A 17,440-nucleotide genomic window follows, 5' to 3' on the forward strand; every position below is an offset into this window, starting at 1 on the left:
AGGAATACATCAGGCAATTTTTTAAAAGTTATTCTTCTGGGTTTTTTTTGTTTTTACTCTAAACCATTCCTCTGCCAAAACATAAGAGATTCAGTTTGAGATTTCCGAATCGGATCATTTGGAATATCGAAGAGCATCTCTGCATTCCTGTCAGTACGGTGATGCATGCAGAGATGATTTGCTCTTGAAGCTCCTGGTTTCACACTGAGAGCGGACTGCAGCTCCCAAAGGAGCCCTGGAGCCTCTAGCTTTGCCCGATGCAGCGGCAGCTGTTGGCTCGAGCATTAAGGCCCGCTCTTATTGTCGGCCCCTGGCGCTGCAGGTCTCCCTTGGCACGCGTTGCTCGTCGCTCCCCCGTCGGGGCTTCGTTAGGAGCGGAGCAGGAGCCGCTGTGCAGCAGGGCGGGGCTGGGAGCGTTCGGAGAAATGAGACCTTTTGGTACCAAAAGTAATTTTATAATGAGTAAACTTATTTGACAGCCGTGTGCCTGTAAATCGTATTTTGGTAAAAAAATAAAATAAAAATAAAAACACACAGATATTTTACTTAAAATAGAGATATATGAATAAAAGTTTTGGAGCGAATAGCCTTTTTTTTGCAAAGGATCTGTAAATTGCCAAAGCAATGTAATGCCAGAGCGCGCTCTGCCCACGTTGTTGGTGTCTGTGGGAGGAAAGAAGTGTGTTTGTATTGCTGCTGGAATTGTCGGGGAAAGCTGAGATGGAAGCGAGAATCGGTGTCGGTCCATTCCGCGATGAACACCTTCGTTACCGCTGATCTGTACTGGCAATGACAATAAACGCACGACGCACGGCCTGCTCGCTGCTGCCATCACCCGGTGTGCCGCCTCTTGCACTGCGCGCGGGAGCGCGGGGCGGGGCGGGACCGGACGGGGTGGGGCGGGCGCACTGCGCATGTGTAACGCCCGGCGGCGCTTCCGCCCGCGCGGCACTTCCGGGTCAGCGCCGGAGGCGGCGGCGGCGCGCGGTCCCGGCGGCAGCGGACGAGGCGAAGCGGTGGGCGGGCGGTGAGGGCGGGGCGGCGGGAGCGGGCCGCACTGCACTGCACTGCACTGCACTGCACTGCACTGCAGCGCTCGTACCGGGACTGCGGCCGGCTCCGAACGGGCGGCAGCGGCCGGGAGCGGCCTGCCGGGCAGCCCGAAATCGCCCCGCCGTTGCCGGGGCCGCGGCCGGGCCCGGTTCTGGGGTTGGGGCACCTGAGGGTGCGGTGCGGGGCGGGCTGTGACGGGTGACATCAAAAGCGTTTAGCTATCTCCAACGGGTATGGATGTCTTTGGCGCGGAAGCCTTATCGCCTTGACTTGCAGGAATCGTTAGGCCATGGAGGCTTTAAAGGAACGAGAAATGCGATAAAGCTGAGTGGATGAGGCACAAAATTACGTCTGGGCATCTGGAAGCTGTAAGCAGAACGTCGGTGCGCTAGCCGCATCGCAGGCAGCGGCTTCTTGAAGCACCTGGCTCTGCCGGTGCTACGGAGTATAGGAAAATGTTTGCGAAACTGAAGAAGAAGATCGCAGAGGAGGCAGCGATTGCTCCCAGGCCCGGGGGGGCGGCCAGGATCCCGCGCTCCATCAGCAAAGAGTCCATCACCTCCGTGGGAGCGGACTCGGGAGACGACTTTGTGAGTCCTGCCTTACTCTAAGTGCTGCTTCTTAAGCCGTGTTTCTGTCACTGCTTTACAGGAACCATTTTAAGTGTGCTGTGTGAGTTGAGAATGCTTTCTGGTGGCTCTGTGGTGTATGTCTTAATGTGCAGATGAATCAATAGCTTGAGTCAGCTTAAATACCAAAGGGAAAATATTTGTCTCTTTACTATGAGAGTCACTCGTTTACTCGTGTAAGCACTAGTTACAAAGCTATCTCAATACAAAACGTGATTAAACAGCCATGGGACATTGAACGAATATTAAGTGAACAAGTATGTAAGATGTCTAGTTGTGAAACTAATTTCTGAGGCAGTAGGGAGGCAAGAATTCAAAATCCCAAAACTTAGTATTCATTTAACTGCTCTTAATGCAGATTTTGTACAGCCTTAAAGCCATAGAGAATCATGTGCCATTTATGCTTTGGATTTTGCACGGAAAGACTGCAGAGTTCTGAGTTCACGTAAATATTGTTGCTTTGTTTTCCTCGTTTCTGTTTTTTCCAGAAGACTTTTTCTCTGACCCATCTGTTCTGAGCTCTTCACTGTTAGAGCTTGATTTCTTTTTTTTTTTTTCCTAGCCGTTCTGTTGTGCTGTCGTATGAGTGATGGGTTAGAACAAATGCTTCTGCTATAGGCTATTTTAGAAGAATCCCCTGCATCATTCCTAGGCTGGGCAGTGTTTATCGTCGTAGAGTTAGTATGTAACAGGATTATTTTGACTGCAATTTGTAAGTTACGTGGTTGTTCTTCTGTCAAGGCTTCTGATGGAAGCAGCTCTAGAGAGGATCTTTCATCCCAGTTGTTCAGAAGAAATGAGCAAATAAGAAAACTGGAAGTCAAGCTGTCTGGTATGTGTCCTGATACGTATAAATGATTGCTTAGAAGAGTTTCCTTTCAGCTTCAGTGTTCAGAGTTCTGAAAAATGTTTGTTTCGTTTTAGGAAGTTAACTTGTAGTGCGCCCCTGTCGCTCTCATCTAGGTAGCATTTCTGTCCCCATGCTTCAAACAGTCTTTTCCCCTTTTTTTTTTTTGTAATTATTCTGTGTATGTGATGGTTTGTTTGTTAGGAGTTAAGACTTCTGATGTTGACAGTAACGCAGGTGAAATGAAGAGAAAGGAAAGAATCCAGCACAAAACATTCTCAAGGCTGTTTTGCTTTCTAAGATAATACCTTGTTCTGCAGAGCTGTCAGTGAGGGTTCTGTTCTGACACTCCTTCCCATCCCTGTTGCATGGAGTGGAACTTCTCCTGTAGCACTGGGACAGACCCTCTTGTTTGTATCCATTTACCCTATGGGCAGTGAGGAGCTACTTGCTTGTCTTCATCATTACAGTCATCCAAGTTTTCCTCAGAAGAAATGATTTTCTAGTTGAGAAAATCATTGCTGTTTTCCACTCATGTTTTTTTGTTTTTGTTTTTTTTTCTCTCCCCCCCTTTTTTTTTCCTGATTTCCTTCCCCTGTGTCTGTCCATTCCTGGTCTGTGCTTCTCCCTCCTAACACAAGATTATGCTGATCAGATCCGAAACTTGCAGAAGATAAAAGAGAAGCTTGAAAATGCATTAGAAAAGCATCAAGATTGTACGTACTGATTTTTAATCTCTCTTATAGTTGAAAATTGCTATGATTTAAATATACCTGGAAAGAAACAATTTTTACACGCAGTTTTTTAAACATTTATTTTCAAACTGTATACGTGCAAGTTGCAAAGAGGTAGAACAGGCTCCTGCCTTATGATGTGAACAGCAGTATTGTGCTGGCTGTTGAGTGAAGTTCTTATGCTGTTCCCCAATTTTGGGCTGATGTGCAGCAGGGGCTCTGTTGAAACCTACGGCTCTGTTTAGTGCAGTGAAGAACAGAAGACATCTTCTGTTACTTGTGACGCTTCTGTCGTGTGCAGGCAGTGCTGTGTGGTGAGTGGCACAGTATCAGTGCTGGAGCTGAGATGGTGCTGAATACTTGAAGAAGCAGCTCTATGAATGTGTAAATAACAGAAGCAGTTCAGAAGCAATTTTAAAATATGGATTTTTAATACAGTTTGGTGCTTCTTTGTTGGTAGCTTCCATGAGGAAGTTTCAAGAGCAGAATGAAGCGCACCAGGCCAACCGGGCCAAGATGGCTGAAGGAATGGCTTTGGCCTTAGAGAAAAAGGACCAGGTAATGGAGCTTAACAACTCAGCCTTTGGCTGGCTGTGGAGATCTGTGTACATTAATTAAAGTAGCTGTCCTGCATTGCATTGGTTTAGTGTGTCAAAGTCAAAGGAAGGGATATTCAGGTTGCTTGTAATTGTTCTGAATCTTAATCTTTTTAAAAAGAGCCCACAAAAATTTCTGGTATGAAGTCTGCACATGTTTGATAAGATTCCGTTGTGGTTGGCCTTGTTGTCATTTTTGTTTCATTTACTTGAATAATACTTGTGTACTTGCATAACATAAATTACTCCATAGCTTTCGTATATAAAAACACTATCTGTTATTTTTATTTTGGTAATTGTTTGTTTTCATAATTCTTCATCTTAATATTCCTGTTATCAGTGTGGATTCTTTCTTTTTCTTTTTTTCCTCCTTAATTGCTATACTCAAAAGTCTGCAGCTGGATTGTGATTTTAATTCTTTCTTTCTTGTTCAGGAGTGGTTGGAAAAATTGAGTCACATTGAAAAGGTAATTAAGTTTTCTGTTCATTTTATATTTTTAAACAGTGCCCCACATATTTTCCATAGCACAACTCTGTTCAGCCCCTTCTTTGCTGGTTGGTCAGTGAGTAGGACTGAAGATCTGCCTTTATTAGCAGTGCCAATGCTTTGTGAGATACTTCTGGAATTAGTGTTCGTTAACGTGGGAGGGAAGAGTGGTGGGTTGCAAAGACAAAGATCTGGTGGTTTTATACAGTGGAATCATAGCTTCCTTAATTACAGAGGAGACAGCTGGGATGCAGAAAGACGCGGTGACTTGGTCTGAGCCCATTAGTTGGTCATCTGTCTCATGAAAGAAAGGGATCTATTAGGTAGGAATTTTCTCAGTGTAGGATTTCAGTCTTGCTGTAGCTGTTTGAAGGTGAACTTTAAAGTACCTTTTATTATGAAGATGTTGAGCTTGCTGCTGCTCGCTGTTAATTTTTTAGATAGGTTCCATCTGCTTGTGAGTTGAGCATGGCAGTGAAGACAGCTTATAAAGGGAAACTTGAGAAACTCATTGATTGCCTCCTGCAGTTTGAATCAGAGGAAGTTCTGATTCTACGTATGGCACCGTCGCAGAGCCTCGGGGATGCAGGGCAGATTTATTTCCCAGAGAATTTAATTGACCTCTCACTGACTTCAGATTAACTTACAGATGTTCTTGGATTCCTCTTCTGTTTGTTTATCAGGAAAAAAAAATGCTCGAAACACAGTTACAAGAAATGAAGGAGCAGAGTTTGAACCTTTTTCAAAAGAGAGATGAAATTGATGAGCTGGAAGGCTTTCAGCAGCAGGAAATGGCCAAAGTTAAACACATGGTAACATTATTTTAAATATGACTTCTTTTCTTGTTAGAACACACAGTTGAAGTACTGCGTTAGGTTTTTTTAGCCTTAATGCTTGTGTCCAGCGTGGCTCCATGTCCAAATCCTACCATAGTATGTACATCTGGGGTCGTATTGAGTATTTCAGCAGGGACTGTTCTAGGAGTTATTGCACTTAATTCATCTCATAACGTGATAAGGGAGGCCGTTCAGGTGAGAAGACTATCAGTGTTACCAGTTCTTACTAACGTTCTGGTATTCAGCTTTTGAAAAAGGAAGAATCTCTGAGCAAAGCCGAGCAGCAGCTGGAGGCACGCACTCGAGAGCTGATCCATGCCAAGGAGATGCTTCAGGAGGCAAGCAGCGAGTCGTCAGGCCTGCGGAAAGATCTTCAGGAGCTGCAGGAGCAGTTCTTGGAGCTGGAGGCACGCAGGTATGGATGCATTTTCATGATGAGTCTGTTTTCCTGTATTTGTCCAAATCTATTTTTTGGGGGGCGGGGGGGAGGGTGTTTATATATGCAACAAACTGACTCATTGCTGCTAGTATGGCAGGGTGGATGTAAAGGCTGAGTTTGTATGTCTTTACAAGCCAATTAAAGCAGTACTCATTTAGGATTTTGCAAGCTTATGTTTCTTTTTTTTTGGATACTTAAACACTACCTCTTTGGAAGATTGGAAGATGTATAATGAATACAGTGGCTGGTTTTAGTACAAGAAAATCTGGTTGATGTTGCTTAGTCCATTTATTGTTTAGCAGATCATTCTGCCAAATGCTATTTTTCTGGAACACTGTCACTTTTTTTTTTTTCCTATTTCTGTGAAGAGATGAACTGATGACAGCTGAGAGGAATGCAGAAAATAAGATCACTGCTCTGGAGTTGAGAGAACAGGAGCTACAAGCTGTCATTCAGCACCTTTCTGTAGACTTGCAAAATGTAAGTTTCACATCAGGGTTTGATTGGAAGAGCTTCTCGTCTACAGAAGTTAGATTGCATATTGACTGTGAAATCTTAAGATTCAGAGCAAGGAATTCCTCTTTTTAGGCTCGAGTTGCTGGTTCTGGATGTGAGAAGACACTAGAAACATTACGGGCAGAGCACGAATCTCTGAAGGTGGAATATGAACAACACAAGCTAAAGGTTAAGAATTTGCAGATGCATCTGGTTCTGTGTTTGAAATTTGGTGTCTGTTAAGTGTTCTAGCATCATGTTGTCTTTTCAAACAGAACTAATGGCACTTTCTCAAGTCAAACCACAATGAATTAGACAAGAGCTTGGCTATGAAAAGGGATTCTGTGATTTCTTTTTCCTGCAGATGACTTTTGAATTTGATGAGAGAAGGAAACTTATTGAACAGTTGCAGGAAAAAGTGTCTTCCTTGGAAAAGAAATTAGAAAGAAATCTTTCAGGGGTTGAACATGTACAGGAACTGCTCAAGGAGGTAATTTTACATTTATGGACTGATTAAAAAGTGCAGTTGTAAGGAATTATTTTAGAATATACATTGCTTACTGGCATGGAAAGGGTATATGATGATGTCGTGCAGGCATGTTTGTCTCTTTGGTGTGTGTTGACACTGCTGGACAAGCTTGTGTGGGTGGCTGCACGGGGCCCATGTGTGTACATGCTGCACAGATGTCTGCATTGGTCTTTGCACGTTGTTTAGGCAATGCATCTGTCTGCTTAGAAGGGAAATAGAAGTTTTTTAGCATGCCCACAAAAGGCAGAGCAACTGGAGAATGTTATTGGTTGATCCTTACAGAGAACAGCTCACTCTGTTTCTTGGAATTCGTCTGCTGTCACCATGATTCCCAAAGCATTGGGACGGGAGTGGGAGGCTGGTTTGCACATAGATGTATAAACAGAATGTTGCATGTTCAACACTTCAGCCTCAGAATTGTTAAGAAACAGCTGAAAGCATGAAGAGATTTACTTCTCTTTAGTGCTCTTTTCACTACTTGATCTTTCTCCAGAGCTGATGCTCCTATTTTAGAGTCACCTTGGAGCAGTGTTTTCCTATCTAGATCAAAAAGAAACTGTTCAAGTTTAGTGTTGTTATTAATGAAATTCAAAGAAACTTCTTCATTAAAATCTTATCTCTTTGTCCACCCTCCCTTCTGTTCTTAACCCCATATAATCTTCAGAAAGCTTCTCTTGAGCAGAAACTGGATGAAGCCAGTCAACAGATATTAACAGACAGAATGCAACATGTTAATGCTGTGAACCAGTTAGAAACACAGGTAAGTTGCTTTTTTATTTTCCCCTTACAAATTCCTAACTATTTCCATCCTCTTTACACCCAGTAGCTTTTACTGTCACTGCATTTGTGTTTTTGACCTAAGGTGATGCTATGTGTCCCACTTAGTTTCCAGAGGAAGGTTTCATTGAGCGGCTCAGGTCATCTCTCCACCTGCAGAGATGGGGAGGTGCCCAGAGGTTCTGAAGTTAAGGCTTCTCATGCTTGTGTTTCCTGCTGTAAGAAACAAGTAGCTAAATTGGAACCATTGCTGAGCAAGTCTGAAATGATGAAGAGTGTTTAAAGAAAGCAGGATGTGTCAAGTAGACATTCTGTTTGAACTGTGTAGTTCCATAGTTTCAGTGTTCACCTGCCCCTGTTACGTCATCCTGTGTTCTATACGTTGTTTTTCTTTCTAGTAGCGTAGATGTCAGTGGATAAGGAAGTTCATGTTATGTTTTAGAATAGAGAACTGGAACAGAAACTACAGGTTGCAACAGAAGCATTGAAAACGAGCAAGGAGGAAGCTTGTGAGCAGGATCTGAAGATCCAGAAGTTGGTGAGTGTACTGCATTGTGTTTGCGAGACCAAGAGAAGCCCGTTTTTCAGCATTTCCACCATTTCTCTGTGTTCCATTTGTTGCTCAGTTGTTTTGTTACTGTTTGCCTCCTAAACTAGTAGTGTTCGTGTGAGAGCTCCTGGCACTGCTACCAAAGAAACTCAGTTACTGAAGTTTGAGTGTGATGTGCAAATACATCCAATTCTTATTAGAGCTTCAGAATATAGTTGTTTAACTTTGTTTTCTTTTTCTCATAAGCAAATGGATCTAGAAAGTGAAAGAAGTAAACGACAGCAGCAGGTTTTAAGCGAGAGACATCAGTATGAACAGAAGGCTTCTGAGCTAGAGTCTCAAATTGCTGCTCTTCAGACAGCGTGGGATTTCGATAAAGCAGCTGCTCAGCACAGGATAGTAAGTACAGAAACTGTTGAGTGGGGCTCCCAAGTCTTCACAGAACGATTTTATCAAAGCTAGTGGACCTTGCTTATTGTCTGCATGTGCTTACTAAGAGTTCCCTGCATTACAGTAGAAGATCCAATACTTTGAAAAACAAAATGTGAATTGAATGTATTTGTTTATGCAAAGCATTGGAACACTTGTACTTAGTACTTAAGTACTTAAGCAGTCTTTATTTTACAGAGCCAGCTGGAAAAAGAGAATGAAAATCTCAGTGGAAGCAGAGAAGAGTATGAGAGTTCTTTAAAAAAACAAGAATCTGTACTGAACAAGCTGAAGGTAAGAGTTTAATTAGTCAGTGACACTGGTTAAATGTGGAGCCTAATTTGAGAAACAGTTACTGGTAGAGAATGTTATGTTCTTAGTACTTGGAATCACGTTACGTTCAGGTTCTGTGTACTTCAAATTCTTTCATACTCAGAAGTGCTCTGAGAAGCATTACAAAGTTGTGATCCTTTCCTGAAGCAGAGTGCTTGGGTCTGTCTAAAAATACGTTCCTTTATTGTCACGCATGAAGGACTTTTAAATCCTGCTGGCAGTAGCAATACAGAGTAGTTCCAACATCAAACAGTGAAGTGGAACTCAGGTTGTAGTTCTCTCAGGTAACTTCTAAATTACTTTTGGTTTGCAGGAAGAATTGAGCAACAGAGAGACTGTCAATACTGAAATTGCCAACACATTGGAAGAAACAGAAAAACAAAAGGACAAATTGCAACAGCAGGTTGGTAAATACCAACAGTCTAAAATACGTACAAACACTCCAAGACTTCACACATCAGATGAGACTTGGACTTATGTTCCTGACTATTATGATAATTAATGAAATCATCTTCAGTATGGAAGATGGCCTTGGTTGCCTCTGTAAACGTAAAGGTGTATATATAAATGCTTTCACAGGAATCTAATCAGTTTATGTGAGTTAATCAGTACAGAAGTGTTAAATATGGCTAGCTGCAAAATTAGAGATACTCATAAGTTTGTGGGCTGAAGGGTTTGGCAGGTTTTGGTAGTTGAGTATAAACTGAGAGGAAGACCAGTTGGTAGTGAATGGAGACGTTTGCTCAGAACGTAGATGGTTGGTATTGCAGACCTCTTTAGTTCGTAAGATGTGCTGTCCTGGTGGGCCAGCCGTCCCGAGGCATTCATGAGTTTGTGGCTTGGTTTCTATAAAAACAATCAGACAAAAAACAAGGATAGCAAACACAACCACAGAGCTGTCTGTTCTGTTGTGTTCCTTTCAGAGTTTATATCGTATCTTTGTCCCTCTGAAGCACAGCAGTTCTAGAACCCTAAATTTCTTGATAGGAAGGAGTTTGTATCCAGTAAGTGAATATGAATTCTGGGTAACCTTATTTTGTTCTTCTGTTTTGTTAAAAGCAGCATAGTGAATGATGTGAGCGTTTTTCTTTAACTGGGAGCTGTCATCTGAGCAAATTTGACTGAATTTAGTTCTATCTTTTAGTATCTTTGTTATTCTGGAACTGTTGTGTATGTTTGCTTGCTTGCTCTAGCTGTGGGAAGAGCCACCAGACTTGCACAGTTGTTGTCTTACAGCTGCCACCTGCTGGTTATGAGGCAGTCTGTGCCTCAGACTTATCAGAAGCTGAAGTGTGTTTTAGCTTTGGCAATATGTTTACTTCAGCACTTTCTAATGAGACAAGCACTGTGTAGGTGATTCCTTCTATGAATCTGGAGTTGAACGTAGACATCCATACTGTGCTATCTGTAACAATAATGCTCAGTCAACTACTTTCTCAAGGTCCTGTGTTGCCCAGCACATAGCTCAGGCCCTTGTTTAGTTGTAGATACCATCCACTGCCTTCCACTCATGTAAGAATTCTTCAGTTCTTGCCACAAAAAAAATCTGAGATATGTTGAAATCTTTCCGTAGCCTCTTCTAAGTGTATATCCTTAATTTTGTTTGTTTGACTGCTTTAAAGGTTTCTCATCTGGCTTCCTTAATAAAGGAAAAAGACCGGCTAATTGATGAAAAATCTGGTATGCTTCTAAAACAGAAGGAAGAACTAAACCAACTCAGTCAAGGTTAGATGAAAACATTCTACTGTATTCCAGACTGCTTTAACAGAATACAGTCTCTAGGTGTGGGCTTTCTTATGTGTAGATGGTAATAATTCTAGATCTCTCTTATTTCCAAACTTAATCTATTTGAATTTTGAAAGTCCTCTGTCATTCAGTGTCAGTCTCTGTTTCTTTCTAAACAAACAACAACAAAACCCACCTTCTTAATCATTGCTTTGCAGTGTTTTATCAGAAAATAACAGATCTTACTGTACTTTCTGTTGGTGAACATATAGTGCAAAACACAGGAAATAAAGAACTGGTCCAGTTTGATGACTGATACTTTGTACCACTTTAAAAACTGCTCTTGCTTGAAAGACATCATTTATATTCTTAAGTCAGTTGTAAGCTGATTTTCCATAGTTACACTAAAAAATGAAGTGCATTCATCTTCATTCAGTTCCAAATACCTCTGTGTTCCTACTGTGTTGCCCCTACCTAGAAAGGCACCCCAAGGGTGGCCTCCTGTTGCACCATTCTGTGGCTGGCTGGCTGTCAGCAGCTGTCTGTGCCATTGCCACGTGTGCTCACAGCCCCACGTGTTCCTGTGCAATCAGAGAAAAAGTCACACGAGCTTTTGGTGGAGGCCTGTGTTCTATTAGAAGAGGTGTAGTTGATAATTAAGCTTTCAAGTATTAAAATGACTCTGACTTTTAAAGAGAGATTGCTCCATTGCAAGAATACACATGTGAGCTTGGGCGGCTTAAATGTCACGTCTTTGTGACAGAGCAAGGCAAAAAGGTCAGGGTTTACCATCGCAGTAACTTGTGTCTATTTGTGTAGACAAATAGGAAATGATGAGAAAATCTCATTTGATTCAGTAGGTTGGTACTGAGCAAGTTTCTTCATCCTCAGATCACGAAGCTGCATTGCTGCAAATGCACCAGCTACGATCTGACATAGAGGCAAGTAATAGCCAAGCAGTGGAGAAAGAAGAAGCAGCAAGGAAGGAAATAGAAGAATTGAAGCTGCAGATACAGGAGTTCCTATTGGCCAGAGAACATGAGAAAAATGTGAGTGCCAACTGCAAAGCTACTCTGAAAGCTGTCTGCTGTCACAACTGTGACTGCTTTGTGAAGGACATCACCTTATTTTATTTCACTTATAATGAAGGGGTTTGAAGGAGGCAGAGACCCAAAAGTGCCAAACAGGCCACTGAGAGATGTGGAGTAGATTGTCACTATTGCTTTCTGGTTTGGAAAACAAACAATGGGCCTAAATGAAAAAAGAACCAAAACCTCCACTACCTCCCACTACCACAGCAAGCAAAAGCATACAAAAGCAATAAAATCTTGCTTTCTCTCTGAAGACTGTTAACAGGCTGCAAGTATCACACCTCTGCAATTTGCTGTTTTCATTTGTGTAGGTTTCAGAGCTAGAAGAATCAACAAGAGCCTTGAATGAGCACTTGGACCTTCCAGAAAATCGTGTGACAGAACAGAATGGAGAGGTAACAGTTACAGATGTCGTTCAACTTCAGAAGGATAACAGAGAGCTGGAACAGCAAATCGTTGAGAAAAACAAGGTAAACTAAACAACAGAAATGCCTGTTTTAATTAGGAAGCCTAATAATAGGTGCCAGAGCCTTAGAAAGGAAGGCCTGAACAGGCTTACAAACATGAGAGATCCAATCTGAATCCAACTTTCTATGAGTATTTCCCCACCGCAGACTGTAAAAGGGTGTAGCAATAGTGAATGAAAATTGCAGCAGAATTGTAGAGAAATCTCTGTGGCACAATTCTGCTTCTGCTCCTTACCTATTTTGGAGAAAAGAAGCTCCAAATGATGCCAGCTACAGCTTTCCTGCAGATCCCAGTTTGAATTCAGTTGATTTCTCTCAGGTGTCCTGTCGCACGCCTGCCGACATTTGCAGCCAGAATTGTGAGACATCCAGATCTCTTCTCTGGAGCTGCCAGTTGGTTTGCTTGATTCTTTGCATTCATTTCCCATGTTTTCTCTTCAGATACTTCTGTGTCAGTATGTGCCCTAACGCTGAATGCTGTGTTAACGCCGTCCTTTGCTCTGCTTACAGATGATAAAGCAGCTACAGCAGAGAATGACAGAACTGAAAAAAACTCTCCAGAAGGAGTTGGTAAGGGTTCTGTTCCTCAGTCTCTCCAGCTGGCACTTGCTGGAAGTTACTTACAGTAGAAATTCCAAAGACTTGATTGCAAGCTGCAGTTTGTTTATTTACTAGGAATGCTCGCAGTTTCCTTGTGATTGCAGACAAATCTGTGAACCCTTAATTTAAGAAATGTGTAATTCTGGGTCTGTATTTACTGAGTAGATGGTGTGTTGGGTAGCCATTGCTATTCAGATACTGCAGCACTGAATTTAGGTATGGACTTGGATTTGTAGTGTCTGGTATCTAAATGTTTCTGTATGTTGGATGACTGAGATTTGTGGTTGCTGCTCAGCTGTCATTCAGCTAAAATTTCCCAGGCAGTGATGTCAGCCACAGGAAAAAGCTCTTCTCAAAATAGTTTCCCACTCTAAGACAAAGCCCTCATATTTTAAACATTTTAAAAGGGGGTTTAAAATATTCAAGTATTGTGATTTAAAAAATATATATATATATTTTGTTCTGAACTGGAGAATTGCATTCTGTGCATCTGAAGAGCACAGAGCAGATTAATGGTGAAAGAAAAATGATGTCAGTTTCTAGTATGGAGCCAATTCTACTGGTTTGGTCACACAGATGTAACTCTAACAAGAGCTGGGTTTTCTCCTGGAGGCTCAAGAAATGTAAGATATGCACCTCTGCTGTCATCCCCTGAAGGATGAGAAGCTTGTCCTACTGATGCCCATCTTGTGGGTACAAATGCTTTGCATTAGGTATCTCAGATTCACATTTTCTCCCAGCATCAAACTGACACAACCTGTAATGCTCTTCTCTTTTTCTTTCAGAAAATAAGGCCAGACAGTGAGGTACCTGAAGTACGTGAAAAAACAAATTCTGAAGTGCCTAATGCTGCTGTGACTGTCACAAACAACTCTGATTTAAATGACTCAAGGGAGATAAACTTTGAGTACCTTAAACATGTTGTACTAAAATTCATGTCCTGCCGGGAGTCCGAGGTAAAGAATCCTAGGAAGACGGGTTGGTACGCTCGTCTTCTCATCTCTGGTACCTGGCAGGAATGCCTCTATGCCAGCTCAGTATTTTTGCATGTGAAAAGAAATTGACTGAGTGAGGCAGCACAATAAAGCAAAACAGCAGCGTGTTTGGGAGTACAGATCATCAGGAACTAAGTGAAAGGTAGGAGGTAGTTATGTCTAGAAGTTAAAGAGCTGAAGCTGCTCTGTACTATTCTTAAAAAGCATATGGAGTATATGTGATTGTAAAGTAGCTGTATGTTTAAGAAAGATAGCAACAGAAACCAGAAAGGACATAAAGCACATGCTGTTGAGGTGTCATAAGAGATAATTCCTTGTGCACTTGAAGCTCCTTTATATTCTCTAAGTTGTGTTGAAAAGGTTACAGGTAGAAAGAAGTCATGCCAAAATATGCTTTTCTTAACTGTAGGTCAAGACAGTAGGAAGGATGAAGAAATAACTGTGCAGCTCCGTGGTATCCGGAGTGTTTGACTCCTTTAGTAGCTCTGCATGGTGTATCTTAGTGCTGCGCAGTCGGTACGTTGTGTAAAGCAGCATGATTCTGACCTGTCTGCATGCTGCTACAACTTTTTAGAACTTAAAAACAAACAATTACCACAGGATGCTGTAGGGAAAATATGCAAGCTGAAGAAAGCTAGGAAATGCAGTCAGAAGAAGAAAGATACAGGCTGCCCTGGTCCATTGTAAGAGGGCATAGGGAAAGGTTTTACTGTTCTGCTCTTTGCAGTTGTAACTAAAAAGTCTGTGACTAAGCCTGCAGAAAAAGTGTTGCACTGTAGTCCAGAACACAGAGGCTGAGAGCATCATAAGCACTGTGGTTTCTTTCAGGCATTCCATCTTATTAAGGCTGTATCTGTTTTACTGAATTTTTCCCAAGAGGAAGAAAATATGCTTAAAGAAACGTTGGAGTACAAGGTAAGGATTCTGTTGCACCTGTAACCTATAACTGGACTTGCAGCAAAAGATGTGAGCGCTCTTAGATGCTGGGAGGTGCTGAAAAGTAGCTGTTCCTTCCAGATTTAATCATGTGAAACAATCTGAACTCTGCAGAGTTCTGTTTTATAAATAGTTTCCATCACTTGATGGGGAGATGCAGATACACTATACTCTTGTTCCAGTCTCCAGCTTCTTGTAAGTGTGAACCTAGCATGATATGTATTGTGCTTTCCTGTCCTAGATGTCATGGTTTGGGTCAAAGCCATCTCCTAAAGGCAGTATCCGGCCCTCTATCTCAAGCCCAAGGACGCTGTGGTCTTAAGGGATCCTGAAAACGGGCAGTCAGCATCTAGCCACTGTTTTTTCTGTGAAAAGAACACTGCACACACCACTTCAGGTGTGTCTTAATCACTGTCATTGCAGTATTTTGTACAAGAACTTTGACACTGTTTACAAAAGTAATGCTGTGCAAGGAGAAACTTTCACTACAAACTGACACCTCTTGCGGGCTGGGATCAGGGACCTTTGTCTGGATGGTCTCTCAATGGAAGTCAGCTCCTTGTGCTCACCAGACCTGTTATCTTGGCACCAAAGGATAACATTAACCTCACTGACGTGGGTGCTGGCAGTTGGAGCTTCTAACGCACGCACCTGCTGTGGTGGTGATTCCAGCTTATGTTAGGAGTGCGAGGGTTGAGTAACTGCAGACACAGTAAAGCTTCCTTGTCTCATTGTGGAAAGCAGTGGGGAAAAAATTGTTGGCAATACTGTGCTGAATTTTTGACAGTTTGAAATGACTTTCAAAGGACAGGAGCAGGAGCTTTAACCAAAAAAGAAGTTTGCCTTGCCTTGTTACACTGACATAACTAATAGTCTGCATCTTTTCATATCACTGTGTAATATAAGGTGCATATATCCTGGCCTGCAGTCTTGAAGGCTGCACATTGATCATGATTATTTAATTTGAGAGCACAACTTTAGAGTTGTTTACTGATTTTACTTTTCTTAAAGAAAAATAATATTTAAAATGGTCTTAATTATAGTACCTAATACTCAGTCGCCTTGAAAACCGATCTGTTAGTCTGTACCATGGGTTGTTAGCACTGGGAAGAAGGGGTAGTAAACCATTTTAAATTTTTAAAACTGATTTCCAGGTATTGTAAGTATACACTGAAAATACTTTTTATAATGAAAAAGAAAACAGAAAAAAGATTGTATGTATATATATACACCTTGAAAGAGCGTGACTAATATTGGTACTAAGCACTTTGGGCTTTCTTCCTTAACAAGTCTGCTAGCAACAAGCTTTCATAACCAGCATCTTCTGTTGTGGTTCTGTAGTTCAGATGCCGTTGCTTATAGCTGTTCTGAGCACTGGGTGGCTGTGACCTGTGTCTGACTACCTGACAAAAGACCACGGCTTAGGAGGCTTTTGTTTTTGAGGGCAAAACTGAACTCTTCACAAATCAGCCTTGGTTCTGCCTTAGGAAAAGGGAACTCAGCTGACAGTTTTGCCCTTCAGTTTTAACGCCACCACAAAATCTAGATGAATATAGGAAGCAGCAATCAGGCTTACTTCTTAAAACTTGGATATATATCTATATATAAGAAATGCAATGCTGCTATTCTGGTAGTTCTTTTACAATGAGATTTGTGTTACTAACAAAGGTTTTTATTCAATGTTAAAAAAAAAAAATTCTACCTGTCCTGTAGTGGAGATGCAGTCACGTTCAGAGTCTGACTTGGCTCTGCTGACAGTGAGCGACCTGGGTGGTGGTGGCAGGTGAGACACAGTGTGAGAGTTGCAGCAGAGCTGCTGTGAAGAGATGGAAGCGTTCTGCACGAGGTCAGCAGAGCAGCACACGTGGGGCACATCTGCCCTAGGGGCCGGCCTGTTTTTGAGGCAGCCGCTGCTGGCGTGGCGCTCCTGTTCAGAGCTGGCATCTGCTGAAGTACACTCAGTAACATCAGCAGCACTCGTACACTGAGACTTGATCCGTGACACTTAACTGTACAGAATAGGGAAGTTTAGGGCAAGAGTGCAACTCCAATATGAAAATAGACAATCAAAAAGTAGATTTGTTGGTCGTTCCTGTATTGAAACAAAGCAGGGGCAGGATAACCCTCCTGGGCCTCAGAAGGGTCTTTCTTTGGAGCGTCTCCTTGCCCTGACCTGCTTCTGTGTGACCTGAGGCCAGAGGGTAGGATTCTCCCTCGTCACACTGCTGCAGGCTGAGGGACAAATTTGGTTTGAGTTGTGCCTGGCTTGAACGGTTACTGCTGTACAGTAATGAATGCAGTGCAGGCAGCCTGCAAGACAGAGTGATGCATAAATTTTAATTATATATTGACTAATGCAAACAGTTTAGCATCCCAAAGCTCACTAACTTACCATAAATGAGTTCTCAAGTGTTGAATTTTCTTCAGATATCAGAGCAAGAATGGTGTGTGTGTGTATGTATATATGTACATATATATTAAAAAAAAAAAGCTAATGCACTTTCCCTTGTATAAAAACAGTGGTATACACAATCCTTTCTATGGCTGTTGAATTTCTTTCCTTCTATGCTGTAAATATGGATTGTATTATGAAACACTATGAAATTTGTGGTGCAATATGTTTTGGATTAAAACTCTAATCTTGATTTCTTTCTTTTTCTTTGTTGTCCTGATTGTGTCCACCAGGATGCTACAGCTATTTGAAACAGTTTTAAAGCATTGAAGCAAAACTTATCTTTGACCTGTGCTAAGATTGTAGTTGTGAGATTAAGGCCTGTTTCTCATAGGGAATTAGGCCAGGAATGAGGTAGGGTGCTTCTGCCTCCTGAAATCATCTCTAGGGGCAGCTGCTACTTGCGCTCTTAGCAGGTGCTAAATCCAGGCTGGCTGGAT

The 17,440-nt window shown here is 42.0% G+C and overlaps 1 protein-coding gene across 3 annotated transcripts; it reads left to right on the forward strand.

Annotated features, from left to right (window-relative positions):
• Window positions 1–929: 929 nt before the first annotated feature.
• GOLGA1 (golgin A1) lies at window positions 930–17,197 on the forward strand. 3 transcript variants are annotated; one of them, XM_048966198.1, is made up of 23 exons: window positions 930–1,016; window positions 1,330–1,643; window positions 2,424–2,514; window positions 3,171–3,245; window positions 3,724–3,821; window positions 4,294–4,326; window positions 5,030–5,158; window positions 5,428–5,597; window positions 5,990–6,101; window positions 6,210–6,305; window positions 6,481–6,606; window positions 7,310–7,405; window positions 7,865–7,960; window positions 8,219–8,371; window positions 8,600–8,695; window positions 9,048–9,137; window positions 10,357–10,459; window positions 11,351–11,508; window positions 11,862–12,020; window positions 12,528–12,587; window positions 13,403–13,573; window positions 14,441–14,527; window positions 14,790–17,197. In XM_048966198.1, the coding sequence occupies exons 2-23, from the start codon at window positions 1,509–1,511 to the stop codon at window positions 14,868–14,870; spliced, it is 2,415 nt and encodes an 804-aa protein (XP_048822155.1). In that variant the 5' UTR covers window positions 930–1,016; window positions 1,330–1,508; the 3' UTR covers window positions 14,871–17,197. The 3 variants fall into 3 exon arrangements, with proteins under 3 accessions (XP_048822155.1, XP_048822156.1, XP_048822154.1); XM_048966199.1 differs by having other exon boundaries at window positions 947–1,027; XM_048966197.1 differs by lacking the exon at window positions 930–1,016 and having other exon boundaries at window positions 1,051–1,643.
• The last annotated feature ends 243 nt before the right edge of the window (window positions 17,198–17,440 follow it).

The sequence above is a fragment of the Lagopus muta genome, chromosome 19 (assembly GCF_023343835.1).
Source record: "Lagopus muta isolate bLagMut1 chromosome 19, bLagMut1 primary, whole genome shotgun sequence".
Classification (NCBI taxonomy): Eukaryota; Metazoa; Chordata; class Aves; order Galliformes; family Phasianidae; genus Lagopus; species Lagopus muta.

Coding starts and splice junctions, on each gene's coding strand:
- GOLGA1 (XM_048966198.1), top strand. CDS start 1,509: ATGTTTGCGAAACTGAAGAAGAAGATCGCAGAGGAGGCAGCGATTGCT. Junction 3,246..3,723: donor ATTAGAAAAGCATCAAGATT/GTACGTACTGAT, acceptor CTTTGTTGGTAG/CTTCCATGAGGAAGTTTCAA. Junction 7,406..7,864: donor TGAACCAGTTAGAAACACAG/GTAAGTTGCTTT, acceptor GTTATGTTTTAG/AATAGAGAACTGGAACAGAA.